Genomic DNA, 19,188 nt, shown 5'->3' on the forward strand with positions numbered 1-19,188 from the left:
CTCTCTTCGGTTAACAGTATTAGTTACATTATTTGTTCCTAGCCCCATTTCTAGCTGAACTGCTGTGCTTGACATTTTATAAACGTGCACTCCACACGCTTCCTCACTCATCTGAGGCAGAATTGTGATATAAAAGATGTTTTAGCAAATTTCAGTCTAGGATCTGATAATAGGATGCGTCAGGCAGCCATTAGTATTGGTTGTTGCTATCCTTCCTACCCGTAATCGTATGTACCTGGCAGTACCTCTTCAGGAAAAGAAGAGAGGGATAAAGGAGATGCTTTACTTTCTTAGCCCATTACAAAGAGAGCAGTCAGTTTTGGGAGCAGGATGCTGTATTTAGCAGTCCACGTTGATGTCTGCTCAGGCCTCATCTGCCAAGTGTCACGATTTAGTTGCAGTGCCGTTCGCAGGGGTGCTGCATACTCAGCTTCAAACTACAGCCACTGCACTGACCATCGCCTCTGGGCAGCGTTGCCCTGTGTGCTTTTCAGTTCTCTGCTTTCAGATATCACCCACATGTTCTGCCTTTGCTCTGTCACTGTCTGCCCAATGCTGTGCATCTCAGTTGCAATATACCTTATCTTCTCTACAGTTAGATACTTTAAAGTGAGCCTTTTCAGACTGGTGGGATGAAGTCTGATGCATTTTCAGTTTCAGTGGCAAAGCTGGATGTTTTATTCCAGAAGTGGAATTAGCAAATCTTCCTCAAATGCTCACATTTCCTACGCAGTGTTTGTTCTTGTACCCTAAGAAGCTCCGACAACGGCATCTGCTCTGGACTATCCCAAACAGGACTAATATAAAAACATACACTTTATGTGTCATGTTTCAAGATGGAGTACTGCAGTCAGCCCTGGGCTGTGGAGTGTCCTCATGAGCTTCAGATCCAGTGGACCATGAAACCTATCTCAGAAAGATGAGATGTGGCATTACATTTTATGTAACGCTCTGCTCTGTAATTGGCTCTTTTAATGCATGTGCAGAAACACTGAACTACTTGCAAGAGCGAATGGTATTGCTGTGGTGTTCAGGAGACAGATTTTATTGGTGGGTTTCTCTATTTTTTGCCTAAAACTACTGGGTTTTTGGAAGCCAAATAGAATACAAATGTACTTGGGACTAATAGTCTCCAATACGGAGGGAGAAAAGAGAGATGGGGCCGGGGAAGGTTACCTGATAAAATCGACAAAGAGACTCATCTTTCCTTGGGGCAGGAGCACATTTCCCACTCAGGCATAGTGAGTTGCCTTCTTGTGGAGATGATAAGGACAGTTTAATGAGGGCTGAGAAGTCTGTTTCGGTCTGGGAGTCACTAAAGATCAACAGCTCCTACAGTCTAATCTGCATTATCATTAGTCCCGTTAACAATCAACTGTTTTACTGTTTTAACAATTAGCTCTGTTACTAGCTCTGTCCATTAAGGTCTTTAAAACTCTCTTTGCTTCAATTTAACCCCTCAGGTTGCTGCTTCTAGTAGGTGAGTATCCTTATATACTAATGCGGAGTATGTAATGGTAAATAATGATCCAGGTCTGTTGTAGCCACTCGGCCTACTATTTGTGTCTTTAATGATTCAGGAGAGAAATGCCTTTAGGTGCTGTCATAAACAGTCCTCTAAATCTTGAAAATCAATGAGAAATGAAAGGAAGTTAGTTATAATTTGTACTGACAGCACTGCCTATTACTTAGGTTGCTAAATATTTCCATTACATGAGCTTGGATTGTTTGTGGAGGGCAGGCGTAGGAATTGCTCTGTGTTTTTGGTTGTGTTTAAAACTTGTCAAACACTTATTTATGCTGAGTTTTTCCCATTCTATGCATCTGGCTAAGTTTAAAGTGCTTAGGAAAATTCAATCAAAAACCAGTTTGGCCATATTGGCTGATAAGAAAATGGAAGAGGAGACCGGAGGAATGTATACTCCTTTGCCTGTGTTATATTGTTCTGAATGACAGGTTGTGCTGCGAAAAGATCTTCCATCTCTCTAGCTTGAAACAGGAAATTAATCTGATGAGCAGGGCTCAAATTAAGAAGCAGAATTAGCTGGTCAAAGAACGTGGGGCAGAGACACACGGGAGTGGGGAAAGGCTAAGATTGGAAAAAGCAGCCCAGGAAAAGAAGGATGGACAGAGAAGTCTGAGAAGTGAGAGAAGTCCAGGCTGAGAAAGCAGGACTAGATAGACCAAGACTTGCTAGCAAGGAGAATCGGACCATCAGAGTGGGGAAAAGCCAGGAACTGGGATGGGGGCAGATAGAAAGAGCTGGGTAGGAAACTTAAGGCTTGGGGCTTGCAGGTAGGATAGCGGATTCCCACAAAGCACATCTCTTTGAAGAAGCTAGAGCAGGACGCAAGGTGTTTCCTTCTCATCCTCCCTTTGTTGCCAGGAAGCAAGCCGGCAAGGCATCCTGCTCCCCCTGCAGCACTAGCCCGTTGTCATGACAGAGTCCTGTGTGGAACTGAGGGCTCCAGGTCTGCAGATGAACCATAGGGCTGTCAGCACAACATCACACAGGGGGAGGCATTTGTCTGGCTTCCTGTTGGTAGGAACAGAGGAAATTTCTGTCCTTTCCTCAGGGCCTTAATACTCTTTTTAACATCAAATGAAGCACTCAGGTTTAGGGAGTGCTGAAATTAAAGTTGCTAATACATCCTGTAACTTTTTCTCTGCGACATAATTTTTTTTCCCCCACAAAACATGGGCTTTGCTCAGTGAGAGAGGAGCTGAGCACATATAATACACTTTTTGTCTGACTTGCTGTAGAAGAAGCAAAAACGTGCAGTGTGAGTCAGAGAATTACTTGAAGAAAATGGCTGTAGTAGCCACAGGAACATCATCTGATCCTTCAGGCCAGCTGAGTTTCTGTGTGGTGTTGGACTAGTCATTTTGAGCTAAACTCTTGTTGTACCTAACTCATTTGAGATCCCTGATTCTAGTAGTCTGGAAGAAGATTGGTAAAAATACTGCATGCTCTTTTCTGAAACAGAAGTTTCTGAAAAGTATTTCTTAGGCATCTCCAATCAAGGTCTGCTCAAATCAGCAGATACTTCTGAAATTGTGCCATCTGTGCCTTAGCTCACTCTCCATGTAATGGTAATAATGCTACTTCTAAAAGAAGTTTGTGGGAGATTTTGAAAATGAATTAGCTTAATGTTTTGTGACACAGTCAAGAATAAAGAATTGGATGAGGATGAAGGCTGGAGGAATAAAAAGGAGTTGAAAGATTATAGTATAAAGTATAGTGTCATGCAACTTGCATCTAATGCAAATGTCTCCTATAAACGTGGAGTTCATCAACTGGAAACTACAAAGGAGGAAGAAAGAGCTGGGAGCATTGCTAGATCTTGTGATAATTGAGGCAGCACTTTCATGATCTGTTATACTGTGATCTCAAAATGCCATCAGAGAAGCACTAATGCCATTGGGCTTTGGGAGAACTCGTCTGGACACTTGTATATACTTTCAGCTTTGTAGCAGAAAGATGAGAGCAAACTGAGGAAAGTGCCCAATGAGGCTGATAGCATGGTCGGAGGAATGGGTGCCTAGTTTTAAAAAGCAAAGAAAAATGTGTGACTTACTGAGCCTTGCAAAATGAAGGTGGAAGGATGAGTAAGACAGCAGTTTGTAAATACAGCTGAAGGATTAACAGCAAGATGGAAGCTAGCTGAGCTGAGGTGCAGGTTTTGGCACAACAGTAAATAGGTTTGAAATGAATGGGAATAAGTTTAGGTTGAAAATTAAATAGTTTGTAAGTATCAGAGCAGTGAGGCTCTGGGGCAATATCCCCAAGGACAGAGTGGAAGGAAGGCAACTTGTTGAGCTGGGGATGAGGCTTGAACCCTTTGAGAAGGGTGTGAACAGGACCTGGGCTCAGACTCAGGAGGATGTAGTCAGTTAGATGTGTTAATTCTAGCAGATGCGGTATGCACACTTGGACATCGTGCTTGCAGTGCGTGTGGGTGGTTGACCTTTTCCTTCTCTCAAGTGAAATCAAGTCATTAGGAATTACCTCTAAATATCCTGGCCCTATACTTCAGAGTTTGAGCTGCTTTAATCTTATTATGCCTTGGGGAGCCACATTACCAGTGTATCTGCCCTGGGGAGTCTGAGAACAGATGAGGAGATCTCTTTCAGATGGCTGTTTTTTAACGTGCAGCCAGAGAGGTCTGTTGAGTGCCTGAGCATGTGTGGAAATGAGGGGATGTGTGTGCTCTCCATTAGTATTTCCAAGATGCAGGAAAGCCACATGTCTGTCTGCTCCAGGATATCTACTTGTCTTGGTTTATGCAGCGTATTTGAATGGAAAACTCTCAGTTGTGTAAGGGCTGAGGGAAGAAATACATCGTCGGAGTGGGAACAGTGCCATTCTGAGCCTTTGGATGGCCTCCACTTCATGTTTGTCATATGCAATTCATATCTGTAAGGAACATGTGTCACTGCTGATGTGATGTGTCATGTCATAAAAGCTCTGGTGACATTTTGTGACCTCTTAAAGTCTAACGAAAGAGGTTTGCAACATATAAATGCCATCTGCCATGGCAAAGCAACTTCCCAGTTCTCTAATCACATATGCCTCTTGTGAAATGCTGCATCACCTCGAAAAAAACCGGCATATTAATGGAGGAAGCTTGTCATTTCACTCATTGCCAGATTCTTTACATAATTCATCTATTAACTTTTTTTTTGCTTATTAAGAACCCTGAGGGGTGGAAGTTGCAGCAAAGCCATAATAGCTTTAGGAGTTCCGTTTCATTAGAGCTGTATTTACTTTCTGATTTTTTGGTACTCTGAATTGGAACCATTCTCCCTACAATCTTAATCTTTTGCAAATACTCATGGGGTTCACAGATGGAAGCGTGAAAATTCTGAGCTGTCTCAGGAACATGTAACAGAACTTTGGGGGGGGGGGTGTAAAAAGAGGGAAGTTTTCCTCATTAACCTGTGTTTGTTCCTGTAGTCCACTATGGGAACTGAGATGTGCTAATTATTTTAAATTGATTCAACTCGTTTGCCAGTTTGTCACACCAGTAACCTCAGATGTGGGATAAGGAGACCAAACTTTGGCTTCAGTGTTTGCCGGGCTGACAGCTTATATAATGTGCAGTTTTTGAATCAGTAGGGGCAATTTTTACAGCCTGAAAAAATAAGCAGAGTATTTCATGCTTGGATGGGAGAGAAGAGCACTTTATCCACTTATCCTTTACTTTGTATACTGCTGTTGTTGGGCGCTCTAGCTTTTACATGTAAATAAGACAAACTTTCTAAAGAGAGAGTTTATTGCAGGAAATGTGTACATATTACAGACCACATATACAACACGCTCGCATTAATTTATGAGTAACAATGAGCAAAAGCTACTTCAGATGGTGCCGAGGTAGAAAACTGCATCTCTACAGACTGTGGTGAAAGGCAACAGATCTACCTCCTGTCATAAACAGTGCTTTTGTGTGTTTTCCAAGAAGTGTGCAAGCATTGTCTAGCCCTCACAGCCATCAGCGAAGAAGTTAGGTCTGGTTTTATCGCTGTATTTCAGGCAGAGAAGGAGGTACACTGAAAAATGAAGTGACAAGACTAACAAATCTGTGTAAGCAGCAAAACAAGATACCAGAAGTGCCGGCTTGCCAGCCTGTCTCATTACCTGGTGCCTGCGTGCCCTGGGCAAACCCCATTCTTTCACTCTGTTTGGACATAGCATCGGTGATATAGCAGGCTTCGCTACTAATTCTAATCCTGATTTTTAGACATAAGATTATAATTTCCCTGATATGACCTATCCTCAGGCTCCCTATTGGTAAAAAGATCTCTTCCTTTCTTCATTGGGGTGTTGAGAGATGATTTTAGATGTGTATAGGTGTTACAGAACGGATAAATAAAAAAATCACAGAGGGACAAAAAAACCCAAGAAGCCTATGAGCATTGTGGGGAGGCAGCAGTACATTCTCAGTCCAAGGGTAAGTCATTACACCGTGCTGCTCCCCTCATAGTGGACCATAGGGTAAGGTCCTACAGTGCATATACTGCCCCAGGGGTCCTACTGGCGTCATGGAGCGATGAAACTGAAAAGCCTGCAGTGCAGGAATTCAGCACGTTTTTGGTGACTGCATTGCCATACAACCGTTTCAGTTGCCTTTATGTTTGACCTTTTTTTGTAGATCCTGATGAGGTCTGTAAAATGAGTTTATTTTTAATTGCAATTCATACAATTCTTATCTTGACATTCGTAATTTCAATCAGTTAATATGGGGGTTAGGTGGGCTAAGTTTTTGCATTTGTTGCTCTGCAGTAATGACTATTTTGCATGTTTTGGCCCTGAAACAGGAGGAGAAGCCATCTTTTTTGCATTAGTTGCATAGAGAAATGGTTGTACTAGCAGTTACTGCAGGCTGGTTGGTGCAGTGTGAAACTACTCCTGTTTCATTGTGAAATTAGCCTGTTCGTGTGGCTTGGGAGATAACCCCTGCAAGCACCTGAAACAGATGATACTTGAACTCCTAAGAGTATATTGTATAGCTTTTTACCACAGCCCAGTCGTAGCTGACATTTAAAATGTGCAGCAAAAAAGAGGGAGTGAGTTTAGAAGATACCTCAGTAGAGGTATACTGCAGCCCATCTGGGCTTTTCAGAGTGAGGAACTGTACCCAACTGGGTATCACTGGATGACATCAAAATGCTTGCTTTGTTGTCTGCTTAAATAATAACCAGGTGCACTGTGTGTGGGAAGGGATTGTCAGGGGGAGAAAAACTATTTAGCATCAAGCTAAGAAAACAGCAAAGCACTGCTGTTTAAAAGGCTGTATAAAGAGCCAGACCTGTTGCTTTCCTTCCAATGCTTAGCAACTTTTTTCATTTTAGGAACTTTCCGCTGTACTTTCTGCGAGACTGAAGTGGAAGAAGATGAATCGGCAATGCCCAAAAAAGATGCAAGGACACTCGTGGCAAGATTTAATGAGCAGATCGAGCCCATCTATGCGCTGCTTCGTGAGACAGAAGATGTTAACTTAGCCTATGAAATCCTCGAGCCAGAACCCACAGAGATTCCTGCCCTGAAGCAGAGGTGGGAATACGCCTGGTCTTCTCTCACTGCGCTGCTTCCTTGTAGCACGTTCGACTACTCCGTGAGACTTTCCCAAACCTTGTGCAGCCTCTGGCTGCATTGAGGACTTAGTTGTTCAGTACCAACTATGCAAGCAACTGACAGATTCCCCAAGGAATGTGTGGTTTATAAGAAGACAAAGGGCCGTAACCATTTTTTACTAAACAAGGCAGATGACTATTTTTCTGGTCAGTCTCCTGCATGTAGTTTTCTGGGGAGTGGGGTAAGCCCTTGCCGCAGTATTTAAGAAATGCAAACTGCAGCCATTTGGCAAAGCCCTGAAGGTGCCATCTACACTCTCTTCTTTCTCTCAAACCCTTATCTTTCATCTATTCCTTTTTCTTCTACCCAACTTTTGAAACTCAGCTATCTGCATTCTACACTTTGTGTTCTAGTTTGAAGACATTACTTGTAATAAGGGTATTTTTTCTTCTAATTTTCTCCTACTTGTTACACACCTCTTCTTTTTGGGAGGAGACCATGTTATAGTCAAAAACTCTTTAAAATGTTCCTACCCATGGGAAATGACACTTTCTTTCAGAACATTCCTAGCTGTAGAAAAACAGATGATGTTTAAATAATGCAGAAGGATGTGGGGAGCTGTCAGTTTTGTCAGCTGTGGTGAAATGTGATGCACTTCTCTGTGTTTAAAAAAAAATTAATTAAACACGTGGGGGGGGGGGGGGGGGGGAATACCACAAGGGGAAGCATTCCCACAGTGCCTTGGGGTGCTTGGCTTTAGCTAATGGTAGAGCAAGCAGGATACTCCTTTGTTCTCTCAGGCTAACCTTGAGAAAGAATGTTCCTCATTTATTCATGCTAGACAGTTTCTAATTAATATAATAAAAAATTCTTTGTCCATGCTGTCCTGGTTTTGGCTGGGATAGAGTTAATTTCCCTTCTTACTACCTAGAATAGTGCTGTGTTTTGGCTTCAGTATGGCCAATGAAATATTCCATATCATATAAAGTCATGCTCAGTATATAGAGGAGGGTTGGCCAGGGATAAGTTCTGCCCCCCCACCTCTACAGTCCAATATCTCAGCTATTAGGAGCAAACATTTCCCTACTCAAAAGAAATGGTTAAAACCCTTTTGGTATGGAGAACAATGGTTAAAATATAGATATGGGAAGGCCCCTTCTTCCCAACTGATCCTTCTCTATCTACTGAGCATGATGTGGTATGATATGGAATATTTCACTGGCCAATTTGGGTCCAGTGCTCTGGCTGCTCCCTCCCAGCTTCTTGTGTACCTGCACACTAGCAAGACATGGGAGGTTGAAAAGTCCTTGATTTCTTAGCAACAGCTGAAAACATCCGTGTATTATCAACATTATTCTCATACCAAATGCCATACTGAAGCCAAAACACAGCACTATTCTAGGTAGTAAGAAGGAAAATTAACTCTATCCCAGCCAAAACCAGGACATATGCATAGTCTTTTTCTAGCCAGGAAGGTAGCTAATTTTCCTCATCATTCTGATACATAAACAGAAGCAATATAGAGAGGGGAAGACATTTTTACAAGGTCACTCAACATGACTTTGGTGATATGGGAAGTCTTTGAAGCCTTTATGCTCAAGCTGAATCACTAACCTATGCTTTAAAACCCCTTTTCTGTAGTTTGAGTAGTAGAACTGGGATAACCTCACTAAAAAGAGTAATTTCTCAGTCTTCCCCTTCTGTGCACAGGAAGTTATGACAGCAGAAGCCTGGTGCAGTCCCATGATTAAATAGCAGCACCCACTTACTTGACTCTTGAATACTTAAAAAACATTGTAAATGATTAATTACTTTGTGCGAGGAATGACAAAACAAATAGCTGGCTTTTTAAATGCTTACTTGAACACAGTTTGCTTCAGCACATACAATGATTTAATTATTTATTAACTCTTATTAATTCAAAGCAGCTAATTGCATGAAAGCGCTGCTGTGAGATTTTTTTTTAAAAGTGTCAAACCCTGGGTTAATTATTCCGTCTGTTTTTATGGAGCCTTGAGTGTCTGAAATCATTGACAAAACTGACATTTTGTGATTCTGAAACAAACAGAAAAGGTCACAAAGTCCCTGCATCATCTCTTTGCACTGACGCAGGCAACTTCATGTGTTTTCAGGAGAGTTACAGCTCTAAGCGACCACTCTGACATTGCATAACTGTCATTCACCTGCCGTGGGAGACTGGGCAGATCTTCATTTATATCTTTCTAGGAGGCCATTAATTTTCTTAACCTTGGCAGAGCATGAATTAGCCCCACAGATTTCAAAATAAACCTGCTTTGCCTAAGCCCTTCTCTGTGGTTTTCTAAAACAGATGGATTTTAATATCCCCTCCATTTTCTTATGTCAAAATTGCATGTTCTTATATAACAAAAATCTTCACAGAATTAGTTTTCTGTGGTCATGTTATCAAGGACCATGGGTTGTCTGTTATGAAGTTGAAGCTCTTAAGAGCAGCTAAGTGAAAAACTGCCTTATTTCAAACATGGCACAAAAAGAGTTATCCCCATTACGCAAGGTCTTTTCTTAATAGTCTGGGCAGGATTCAGATGAATATTTCAAGTTATTTCCCCATTGCACAGTGTGGTTTCTGTGGGCCATACCTCGACTACGTCAAGGATTATTTATGTCGCCTTTAAAGGCAGCTAACCACTCACTAAGGGATTTCCATCAGGGTAGAACAACCGATGGGTAACAAAGCAAACGTAGCCACATCTGGGCCACTGAGCTGCCACAATTCCTGGTTGCAGGACAGCCATGCAAAGTCTAGACCTAGGTGGGGAAAAAGCAGATCTTTGATCTAAGAGAGAGAGAGATGTGTTTAAGAGCACACTCCCTTCATCTGCTCTGCGCTGCCCATAAGGCAGCTCGCACCTCTGACCTTTTGCTGGTGCCTGATCCATGGTGTTTAATCCTGTACTTCGGATCGGGGTTGCTGAACAATAAGAATTCTGGCAGTAAGCAGTATTTCCCTGGTCACGCAGTCTTGAGGGGCTGCTGACTCCTACCAACAGTGTCATTGAAGATGCAGTTCCACAAACAAGGAAGTAAATTGAGACACATTTTCAAAACTCACCAGGGTCTGAAAGTAGACAGCAAGTGTCTACATGGTTCCACCTAAGCGTGGGACATTGCAGTAGATGGCTTGAAGTAATTAGTACTGTAGGTGTCTCTAGGAGTTGTTACTTTCATTTTTGAAATGTTCCTGACGTCATGGAATAAGTGCTTTGCTGCTAAATGATACCGCGTAGGAAAAAAAAGTCCATTCAGGCACACTTATGGGGACCTCTGTGCAAAAGTATTATTAGGCAGTTCCTGGCACTCCTGAGTATTTAGCTGTCACGCTGCAGTCGTGGGGAGGGAGAGCTTGGGGGAGAGCTGCATTGTGTATCTTGTGAGGAAAGTGGATTACATAAAATCGTCAGGGAAACGCTGGTTAGAGATTTCTATTGTGTGGGAAGCAGAGTGGTGCTTTTCACAGAACACATGCCTGTCTTGGAGAGCTGAAAGGTACCAACACTTGAAATAACGCATTGGGAAGAAGGTCTCTGTGTGGTTCCTTAGGTTATATAAGCAATACATGTGCATGAGTCTTCTGCCCCAAAATTCAAGGCTGCTGTGAAGCTCTGCTGGCGGGGCTGGCTGCAGGAGAGAACCAGTTAGTGTGTGGACACGTGCTAACATGGATGCTGTAAAGTATTTTGCTAACAGACCCCAGAAAACTCACTATTGGGAGGCTGTGAGTAACCCTCAATCCAAACTGCGGCTGAACCCCGGTATTTTTTATCTGGGAAAGAAAAATGATCACTGACCTGCATATTTTCCCCTCACTGTTTACCCCTAAAAATCCAGCAGAATTAGCTCATCAAGCAGTGGTTAAGTCTTTGCTGAATTAAAAAATTGCATATTACTCAGGTCTTTTCCAACTGCAACCTTATTTTAAGCTTCTCGGTTGGAGGAAGGGTTGTTGGGGAGGTAGCAGTGACTGAACCATGCTCACTGACAACTTCTGTCAGCTCAGCTGGCAGCAGAGCAGGGGCACTCCGAGTATCCCTGGTGGATTTGCTCTGGACAAGAGGAGGAGTCCAGCAGGTCTGATACCTGTGAAAAGCCTGAGGCAGCACTGGCAGTCAGATGACTGAAATTATGTGGCTGAGGGTGGGCGCAGTCTGCAGTCGATCTGTTCCTCTGAGAAGATGAAACATGATTCTGAAGTAGAGGAACGGTCATGTTTGGCTTCCCCCACCCAGACGGCAGTGAGTTTCCATTCAGCTGCTTTCCCTGATTAATGCATATGTAGCAGCACAGGCCAGAGAGAGTATTTTAGGCTTATTGCCATCACCATGCAGAAAATACTCCACCTGATGTCCTCTTTCCATCAGATCCAAGCAGGAAGGTTTCTTTTCTCCATCAGTCTCCTGAGCTAGAAAGGAGCCTAGAGGAAAATGTGCTGGCTGCATCTTCTCTCAGAAAGCAAAGGAGGGCTTAGGCTTTGACTGCCGTACCCTTCCCATCAGTCAGCATCTTTCTCCAGCTTTTCCATGATGGAGACAGTTCTGTCTTGCCTTCTCCCACACACCATGACCACACAAAGCCCTTTGCCCAGCCCTAGTCCTCTGCTTTGAAGGTGCCGTCTGATCTTTTCTTCTCTTCTCCCTCGACTCCCCAGTCCTCCTGAGGCCGTGTCTGTGGATAGTACAGATCTTCTGTGTAACACAGGAGATGTGACTTGCCACGGGCCTTGTCACTCACAATTCAGCAAAGGTTTGAACTGTGCTTTTCATGGTGAGTTAACTTCGTCATGAGTCCTGTGATTAATAATTGTTCACAGATCTGAGCATGCTGGGTCTCTGAGCCTATCGTCTGACTTGTTTAGTGCTTTTTTTCAATGCAGTATGGAGTTGCTGTGAAAAGGCCAAAAAGAGACTTTTCTAAATACCAGATTACTGTTCAACTATGTTTTGCTGCCATTTTATTTCAGGGTATTCTGGGATTTTATGTTTATTTTTACATGACTACATCAGCAGCTGTAGTGCTGTCTCTTCTTTTCAGTGTCTGTTGCGAGAGTTGCCATGGCCTCATTTAGGGTTTCCCATTAGAGACCCCCAAGTTCCCCAAACCAGCAAGCTGGTGTAGAAATTCCTGGCACCATGTGTTAGAAATCAGACTGCAAGTTCTCGGGGCAGATCATGGGAGATAACTAATCATAGTTTAAGTGTTGCAGTGCTGGCTGAGGAAGGGCTTGTTCTGAGTGCTCTGTTTTTATCTCTTTGGCTTTTCTATAGCAAGGAGCGTGCAGCTGGTACTGGTTCAGGGGCAGCAACTGGCCTTGCAGGTGGACACCATCGGGAAGCGTGGACTACAAAAGGACCATCATATGAGGACTTGTATACCCAGAACGTTGTCATCAGCATGGAGGACCAGGAGGATCTTAACCGGTCTGCAACTGAAGGAAAGCCAGCCAGAGAGAGACCGATTTGGCTACGGGAGAGCACGGTGCAGGGGGCTTATGACCCTGATGAAATCAAAGATGGTAAGAAAATTCACAGAGCAGAAGTACTGCTCTGCTTATGAGATGCTCTTAGAGTGCTGTCAAAAATATGTTCCCCTGTGTGTGTGCAGCTGCTGCTCCTACACTCCAGATTTTGTCTGCTCCCCTCTGCTGTGCAAAGCACCTGTGTGTAGGTAGATGTAAAAAAATCCTGGTTTATTAGCTCCAGGATTGAGATGTATGTCACCATAGCTGAGTTACCCACAAAATCGTTTGTGCTTCTAATTATCGACGTTGAGATTTTATTGCTTTTGGACAAAGGTCTTTCAGTCTCATCTAGAAAGCTGCCCCCCTAATAGGTCACTGCTGAAAACCAGCATTTATTAACATCCAGTCACTCTGAAGCCTACCAAATCTACCAGCAGTGGTTTTGTGCTCCCAGCCACCTTCTTGCCAATTATTTTTCAAAATGTGTTTTATATGAAGAATATGTCAGGCATAAAGCTTCTGAGAGTGGGAAGATCTGTCACCATGGCAGGTAAGTCCTTATTACTTTCCATTTGTTTGTCGTTACCTTTGCTTTTGTTTTCATTCATGTTGGGGTCAGGTTGTCTATAGACAGTAGGCAAGATCTTGTAACCACTAGTAGAAACATTCTGTTTTGGTAAGTGTGCTATTTAAACTTACACACTAAAAATAGGAAATAGAGATCTCCTATGATTTTTACAAGAGTGAATCAATAGATGCAATCTTCCAAGTCATTTGAGGATTACAGAATGAAACTGTTGATGCCTAAGGAAGAGAAGATGCCTAAAGGGAACCACATGTGTAAGCATGGAACCTAAAACGAGTGCAGTGCTCAGGAGGGGAGTGGAGTGAAGAAAATGGATGTGAAACTGTGGTCAGAAGATCTCTAATGATCTTCTTTGTGTGTTAACACCTTTCAAGCATACGGATGCCAAAACTTTTTCCAAATCGATTAAAGGAAGTGAGATGATCGAAACAACCTCCTCTTGCCGTCTGTAGCAATGTTGTTGCTACTCACTAGCCATGGTGAGTTTTCACCCCATTCTTCTGCTAGATATTCAATTCACCTGTAGTTTTAAATTGGCTCCTTGAGTTGACTTTCGGTGTACACAGCATAAATGTTTCTGAGATGCCACTGAAGGACATGGAAGGGGAGTATATGTCCTTACAGCATGATGGTCTCACTGCTTAACCTCCACCCCTGCTGGAGATCGAAGAGGGGACTTGTGGAAATAGCCTGAAATTGCTGCTGCAGCACGTTTCTGTAGCTCTTGGATGACATAAACAGGGAGGAAGGAAACTTGGGACTGTTGGCAGAAAAGAATTGCTGCTTGGATCTGAAAGGAACAGTTCTCGCAAGCAAGAGACAGCCCCACTCCTGACTTCATGGCTCAGACTTTGTGGAGCTACCCCAGGCTGTGGTTGCCTCACAGCTCTCAATGTGATGAGCTCTACAATATTATCTCACAGAGATGCCCTCCAACAGCCTCTTATTCTCTACAGTCACAAGCAACAGGCTGAGCACAAGACCTTCATTCTTCCTTTCTTTCAAGAATGTTGCCAGTGCATTAATAATAGTAGTTCCAGTCGTCATCCATTACTACAGCTTCATTTACAATGAAAACATGAATCCCATGAAGTTAGGGGTGGGTCTTTTGGTCTTTATTTTACCACAGGAAAGGAGTGACCCCAAACTCCCCTGGCTTTTAGTGCTAAATGCAGAACTTACAGTTTCTCAGTGGATTTTTTCATCTCAAGCTGAAAAAAGTAAGCAGTGAATTTTTGACCCTGGGGGAAAGACTTGGGTGCCAACTGCCTGGATGTGGTGCTGAAACCATGAGGATCCAGGTCCTGGAGAAGCAGGCAATGTATGAAGGCAGAATGTTGTCACCTCAGCTCTAGCAGTTGTTCATAGGCAGTGACTTTAGGTGCAGGAGAGAAAGTTTGCCACGGGGAGCCTGTCCTACTTTTGAGGCCTTGTTTTTACATAACGTTCTCTGTATTTCATTTTTTGTTCTGGGGTTTTTTCTTTTTTTTTTTTTTTTCATACTGCCTGTAGGTTTATTGGTGCTGGGGGGACTCACAGTCCTCTCATCAAAAGTAGGATTAGGGGAAGTTTTCTGCAGAATGCAACTTTTTGAACAGAATTCTACCTTTTGAATCTGTGAACTGCAGACACCCTGCCTACCTAAGCCATGTCAAACTCTCCCAGCTATTGTACAGCCAAGCTTACTGAAAGAGGAGCACAGGCCATGTGTCTGTCAGCTGGGAAACTGCAGTCCCCTTCAAATAAGAGGTCCAGGTAGGGAGCCAGAGAGACCGGCTGGGCTGCGTTTCAGCCTGGAGAGCCGGAGCTGTTTTAACACAGCCTTCCACGCTGTGCTGCGCAGCTTGGCTGCAGGCTGGAAGCTGCATCTGCTTCATGAGAGAGATCCTGCTCAATACCACCACGACGTTCCTGTAATGAGCTTTTCCTCTTCCTGCCTCATAGGTGCACCTCTGAGCTTACCAGACGCAGCTACTTTGAATGTTGTTTTATTACACATGGTTTCCGCATGCTGCCTGAATTCATCTGCCTCTCTGTCTTAATCCTTATAGGTGGGGAGCTTGGCAGGGCAAGGCCTGGTTTTGGGTCTGTATTTATGGTCTGTGCCCCATGGTCTTGGTCATCACGGCAAGTCCTCCAGGCTGTGGTCATAGAACCTGGAAAAAAGGGACAAAAAGGAAGCAGCCTGTGCTTGTTCACCTCTGAAACAGCACTGAGATACTTGCTGTATCTCTGACGAGTGGCATCATTTGGAGTGTAGTCGGGGTGTCTGTATCTGTCGTGGTTTGAGCTCAGAAAGTGACTGAGCACCACGCAGCCGTTCACTCACTCCTTCCCCCCCAGCGCTGAGAAGGAGAAGAATGAATCAAAGAGCTCAGGAATGGACATAAGGACAGGAAGGGGTGGCTCACCCCTTACGGTCACAGGCAAAACACAGGCTCCTTAGGGGAGGAAAAGAAAGACATCACCTTCATTCAAAACACTAACAACGATGACACTTAACAGACAGAATGGGACAGTGAGAAGCGTTACCAAATCTTAAAACACCTCCCCCCACCCCTCCCCTTCTTCCCAGGCCCAGCTTTCTTCCTGATGTTTCTACCTCCTCCCCCAGTGGCGCAGGGGCAGGGGATGGGGGCTGCAGGCAGTCCTGCTGCTTCTTCCTCCAAGGAGGGGGCAGCACTCTTCTGCATTCCCCCCTGCTCCGCGGAGCGTCCCTCCCACAGCAGACAGTCCTCCACAGACTCTCTGCCGTGAGTCCTCCCTACAGGATGCATCTTCTCGAGATGCTCTAGCACGGGTCACCTCTGCGTGTTGCTACTCCCAGCACCAAACTACAAGAACAGGGGCTGCTTCTTCCCACAGGGTCCTGGGGGTCCCCCACAGGTGGGTCTCTGCTCCTCCAGTGACCTCCATGGTGGCAGGGGGGGCCCTGCCGTCTCACCACGGGATACAGGGGAGCTCCATGCTCTGGCGCATCTGCCCCCCTTACTCCTCCTTCCTTCCCCTGACCTCGGTGCTCGCACAGGTGCCCTTCTCGTAACTCCTCCTCACCAGTCCCAACCCCCTCTCAGATCCCCCTTCTTAAATACGTTATCACAGAGGTGCAGCCACCATCGCTAACTGGCTTGGCCATGGCCAGCAGCAGGTCTGACCTGAAGCCAGGGGAACTTCTAGAAGCTTCTCACAGGGGCCACCTCCGTAGCCCCCTCCCCTGACACCAAAAACCCCACCACACGCACAAACCCATCACAGTATCTCAGAGAAGTGTCATCATTAGGTGCATAGTCTGGGTATCTGGAAGCCCAGATTTAGGTCCCAGGGACTGCTTTCTGCTCCACAGTGAGGCAAGTGCGTCAGCCCGGCTGAGGGGCACCTCCCCGCTGAGTTGGACATCTCCCTGAAGGGGGGTCTTTTCCAGGTACCTGCCCATCATGCATTCGTTGCCTTCTCTAGCAATGTTCTTCTGGCCAGGCCTCCCAGCTGGGAGCCTCAGTGACTCCAGGCCTCCCAGCTCGTAGGAAATCACAGAATCACGGAATCATCGAGGTTGGAAAAGCCCTTGAAGATCCTCCAGTCCAACCATTAACCTCACACTGACCGTTCTCAACTCCACCAGATCCCTCAGCGCTATGTCAATGCAACTCTTAAATGTCAAAACTTGCTCTGCTGTTATGAAAAAAACCATAACTATCTCTATCTTTTAAGGGAGAGAGGGAGCTGGCATGGAGAAAGGGTGTGACTTGGCCAGGCGTGCTCAGCAGCAGTAATGAATACAGGTCCAGAAAGCCTTCAGGGCCATCCCCCAAATCTCTGTGAGGAAATGATAACTCCCTTCTGTCTCTTTGCAGGGGGCCGGGATCTGGATGCCTTTCAGGAGCGCGAGGAGGGCCGGGCAGCTCTGGATGATAACGAGGAGGTGATGCGTGCCCTGCTTATCCACGAGAAGAAGACACCTTCTGCTTCAACAGTCACCGTCGGAGGTGCCGCTCCTCTCTCCGGTGCCAACGCTAGTGACTCCGAGAGCGAGACAAGCGAGTCGGAGGAGGAATCTCCTCCCCGCCCTCCCGCCACAGCCACCACAACATATGGGCTGGAGGATGAGGAGGAGGATGAAGAGTTTGAGGTGGTGGCAGAAGACCCCACTGTCACGGTGGCTGGGCGTCCACACTCCTACAGCCAAGTGAGCCAACGGCCTGAGCTGGTGGCCCAGATGACGCCAGAGGAAAAAGAGGTTTACATAGCCATGGGGCAACGCATGTTTGAGGACATGTTTGATTAACTGCTTCGTGCCATGGCATTTTTTAAAAAGGGACTTTTTAAGCCAGAGACTCCCTAGTAAAACAGAAGATTGAAGTGCATCTTTCCTCCCCTGTGCGCGGGGACACTGGGGCTCAGGACTGCTAATCTCAGGCATGTTGCTCACCAGAGCAGGGGCGCTGGAAGGCTGCATGTGCCAAAACAGGGAGGGGAGGACAAGTCTCAGAAGTGAGGATGCTTGCAAGGTAAAAATCTGCTTCAGGGTGCCCCCCCAGGCACTGCTTTAATCTTCTCCAAGGCCCCAGCAGCTGCCCCCCCCCCCCCCCCCCCGATTGCTTTGAGTTGATCTTTGTTTCAGATCCTACAGACGCAGGTGAAGTCCACATCCCCGCCCTCAGAGGACTAAAGGCTCCGCAGCCTGATCAGAGTGCTCCGCAGAGGAGGGAATAAGTAACATCAGAGCTGCCTGTGCTCAGTGAGGGGAGAGGGAAGTACTTGTCTGCTGGTGGCAGGCTCAGGCAGGGCTTGTAGCTGACCTCCTGCCAGCAGCCACTGGCCACCAGAGTGGCTTTTTCTACGCAGGCCTGTAGGCAGCAACTTTTTCTTGCTTCCATTCGCTCCTTACTCAGTCTCAGCACCTCAAGGTCAGGTGTAACTTGAAACACACAGAATAAAAGCCTTGGCAAGCACACGCAGTCACTCTTTGTCTATGTAACGAAAGCCCTCCCTGGATCTGAGCTGTCAGAGCGCTCCGATTTATCAGGAGATACCTTCATTTTCCAGTATTGCTGCCTGTGGCTGCTGCCTAGCCCTGTCCAAGCCCCACTGTTGCAGACTGTTCGTAGTGGGCAGGGCTGCAGCCAGGCAGAGAAATAGCATAGGTAGTTCTATTTGCAGTCAGACCAGGGCTGTATCATTTTAAGAGGAGTTATGCAATTTTGAATTCTGCTTGGGCACACTCTTTTACCATAGAAAAACATTTATCAGTGCCTACAGAGCAATATGATATTTTTAATGCTTTTCTCTTTCAATTGAAAATGTTGTTTTTTAAAATTGTTGTGTTTTCCTATCCAGTACTAAAATAAAACAAAATGAGAAAAGAATTTTGTGTTCCAGAGGGTAGGGGTGGTATTATGTGCTGTTCCATTTACATGGGCGGCATGAATTTGCTGTTCACTGAGACTGTAAATCTGTTTTATACTAACTATGCTTTCTATGTTCTGCTAACCTTGTAATGCCTCCTTTGTGGTTTTATTTTCAGCTTCTTGATATTTTGAATCCCCTCTTTTTTTTTAAAATAGTGTTTTAAATTTGCTTTTAAGTCAATTTGAAGAGGAATAAATAAACAGAAACTTCTCCCCTTTGTCATCTTTCAATTTGTCATGTGCCTAGTTGGGAATGTTGTTTGCTTATCATTTTGATTTACTCGATTCAAGAAAAAAAACCAATTTGAGGCTCTCCTTTGACGGAAGGACTATTTGAAATCCCACTGCACACTGTTTCTGCTCAACAGAGCTTCCTTGAATGCCTCCTGGAACCTCCTGCACTTCCAGGAAGGATGTTTCCAGGAAGGATGTTTCATTACACTGGTGCTGTGGGAGGCCTTTTTTGATTTTTTGCACTTCGATTCCTTTCCTCCTTCCTTGAGGGAAACGTAGGCTGATGGTGGAGGTCTCACAGACATCATATTACTAGTCAAAATGGTACTCTTGTGTAGACAGACTTCCAAGATCTGGTATCAAGCTTCTAGATATCAAGCCACAGAGCTGGTAA

At 45.0% G+C, this 19,188-nt stretch overlaps 1 protein-coding gene across 3 annotated transcripts in view; it reads left to right on the forward strand.

Moving 5' to 3' along the window:
• GTF2E1 (general transcription factor IIE subunit 1) overlaps positions 1-18,771 on the forward strand; it is a 57,831-nt gene extending 39,060 nt beyond the window's left edge. For 2 of the 3 annotated variants that reach the window (XM_074853430.1, XM_074853417.1), the window contains 3 exons: positions 6,853-7,054; positions 12,376-12,623; positions 17,007-18,771. In XM_074853430.1, coding sequence (XP_074709531.1) covers positions 6,853-7,054; positions 12,376-12,623; positions 17,007-17,437 — 881 coding nt within the window. In that variant the 3' untranslated portion in view covers positions 17,438-18,771. The remainder of the gene's footprint in view (positions 1-6,852; positions 7,055-12,375; positions 12,624-17,006) is intronic. The other variant, XR_012626745.1, reaches the window with a different exon arrangement.
• Positions 18,772-19,188: the final 417 nt, after the last annotated feature.

The sequence above is a fragment of the Strix uralensis genome, chromosome 2 (genome assembly GCF_047716275.1).
Source record: "Strix uralensis isolate ZFMK-TIS-50842 chromosome 2, bStrUra1, whole genome shotgun sequence".
Classification (NCBI taxonomy): domain Eukaryota; kingdom Metazoa; phylum Chordata; class Aves; order Strigiformes; family Strigidae; genus Strix; species Strix uralensis.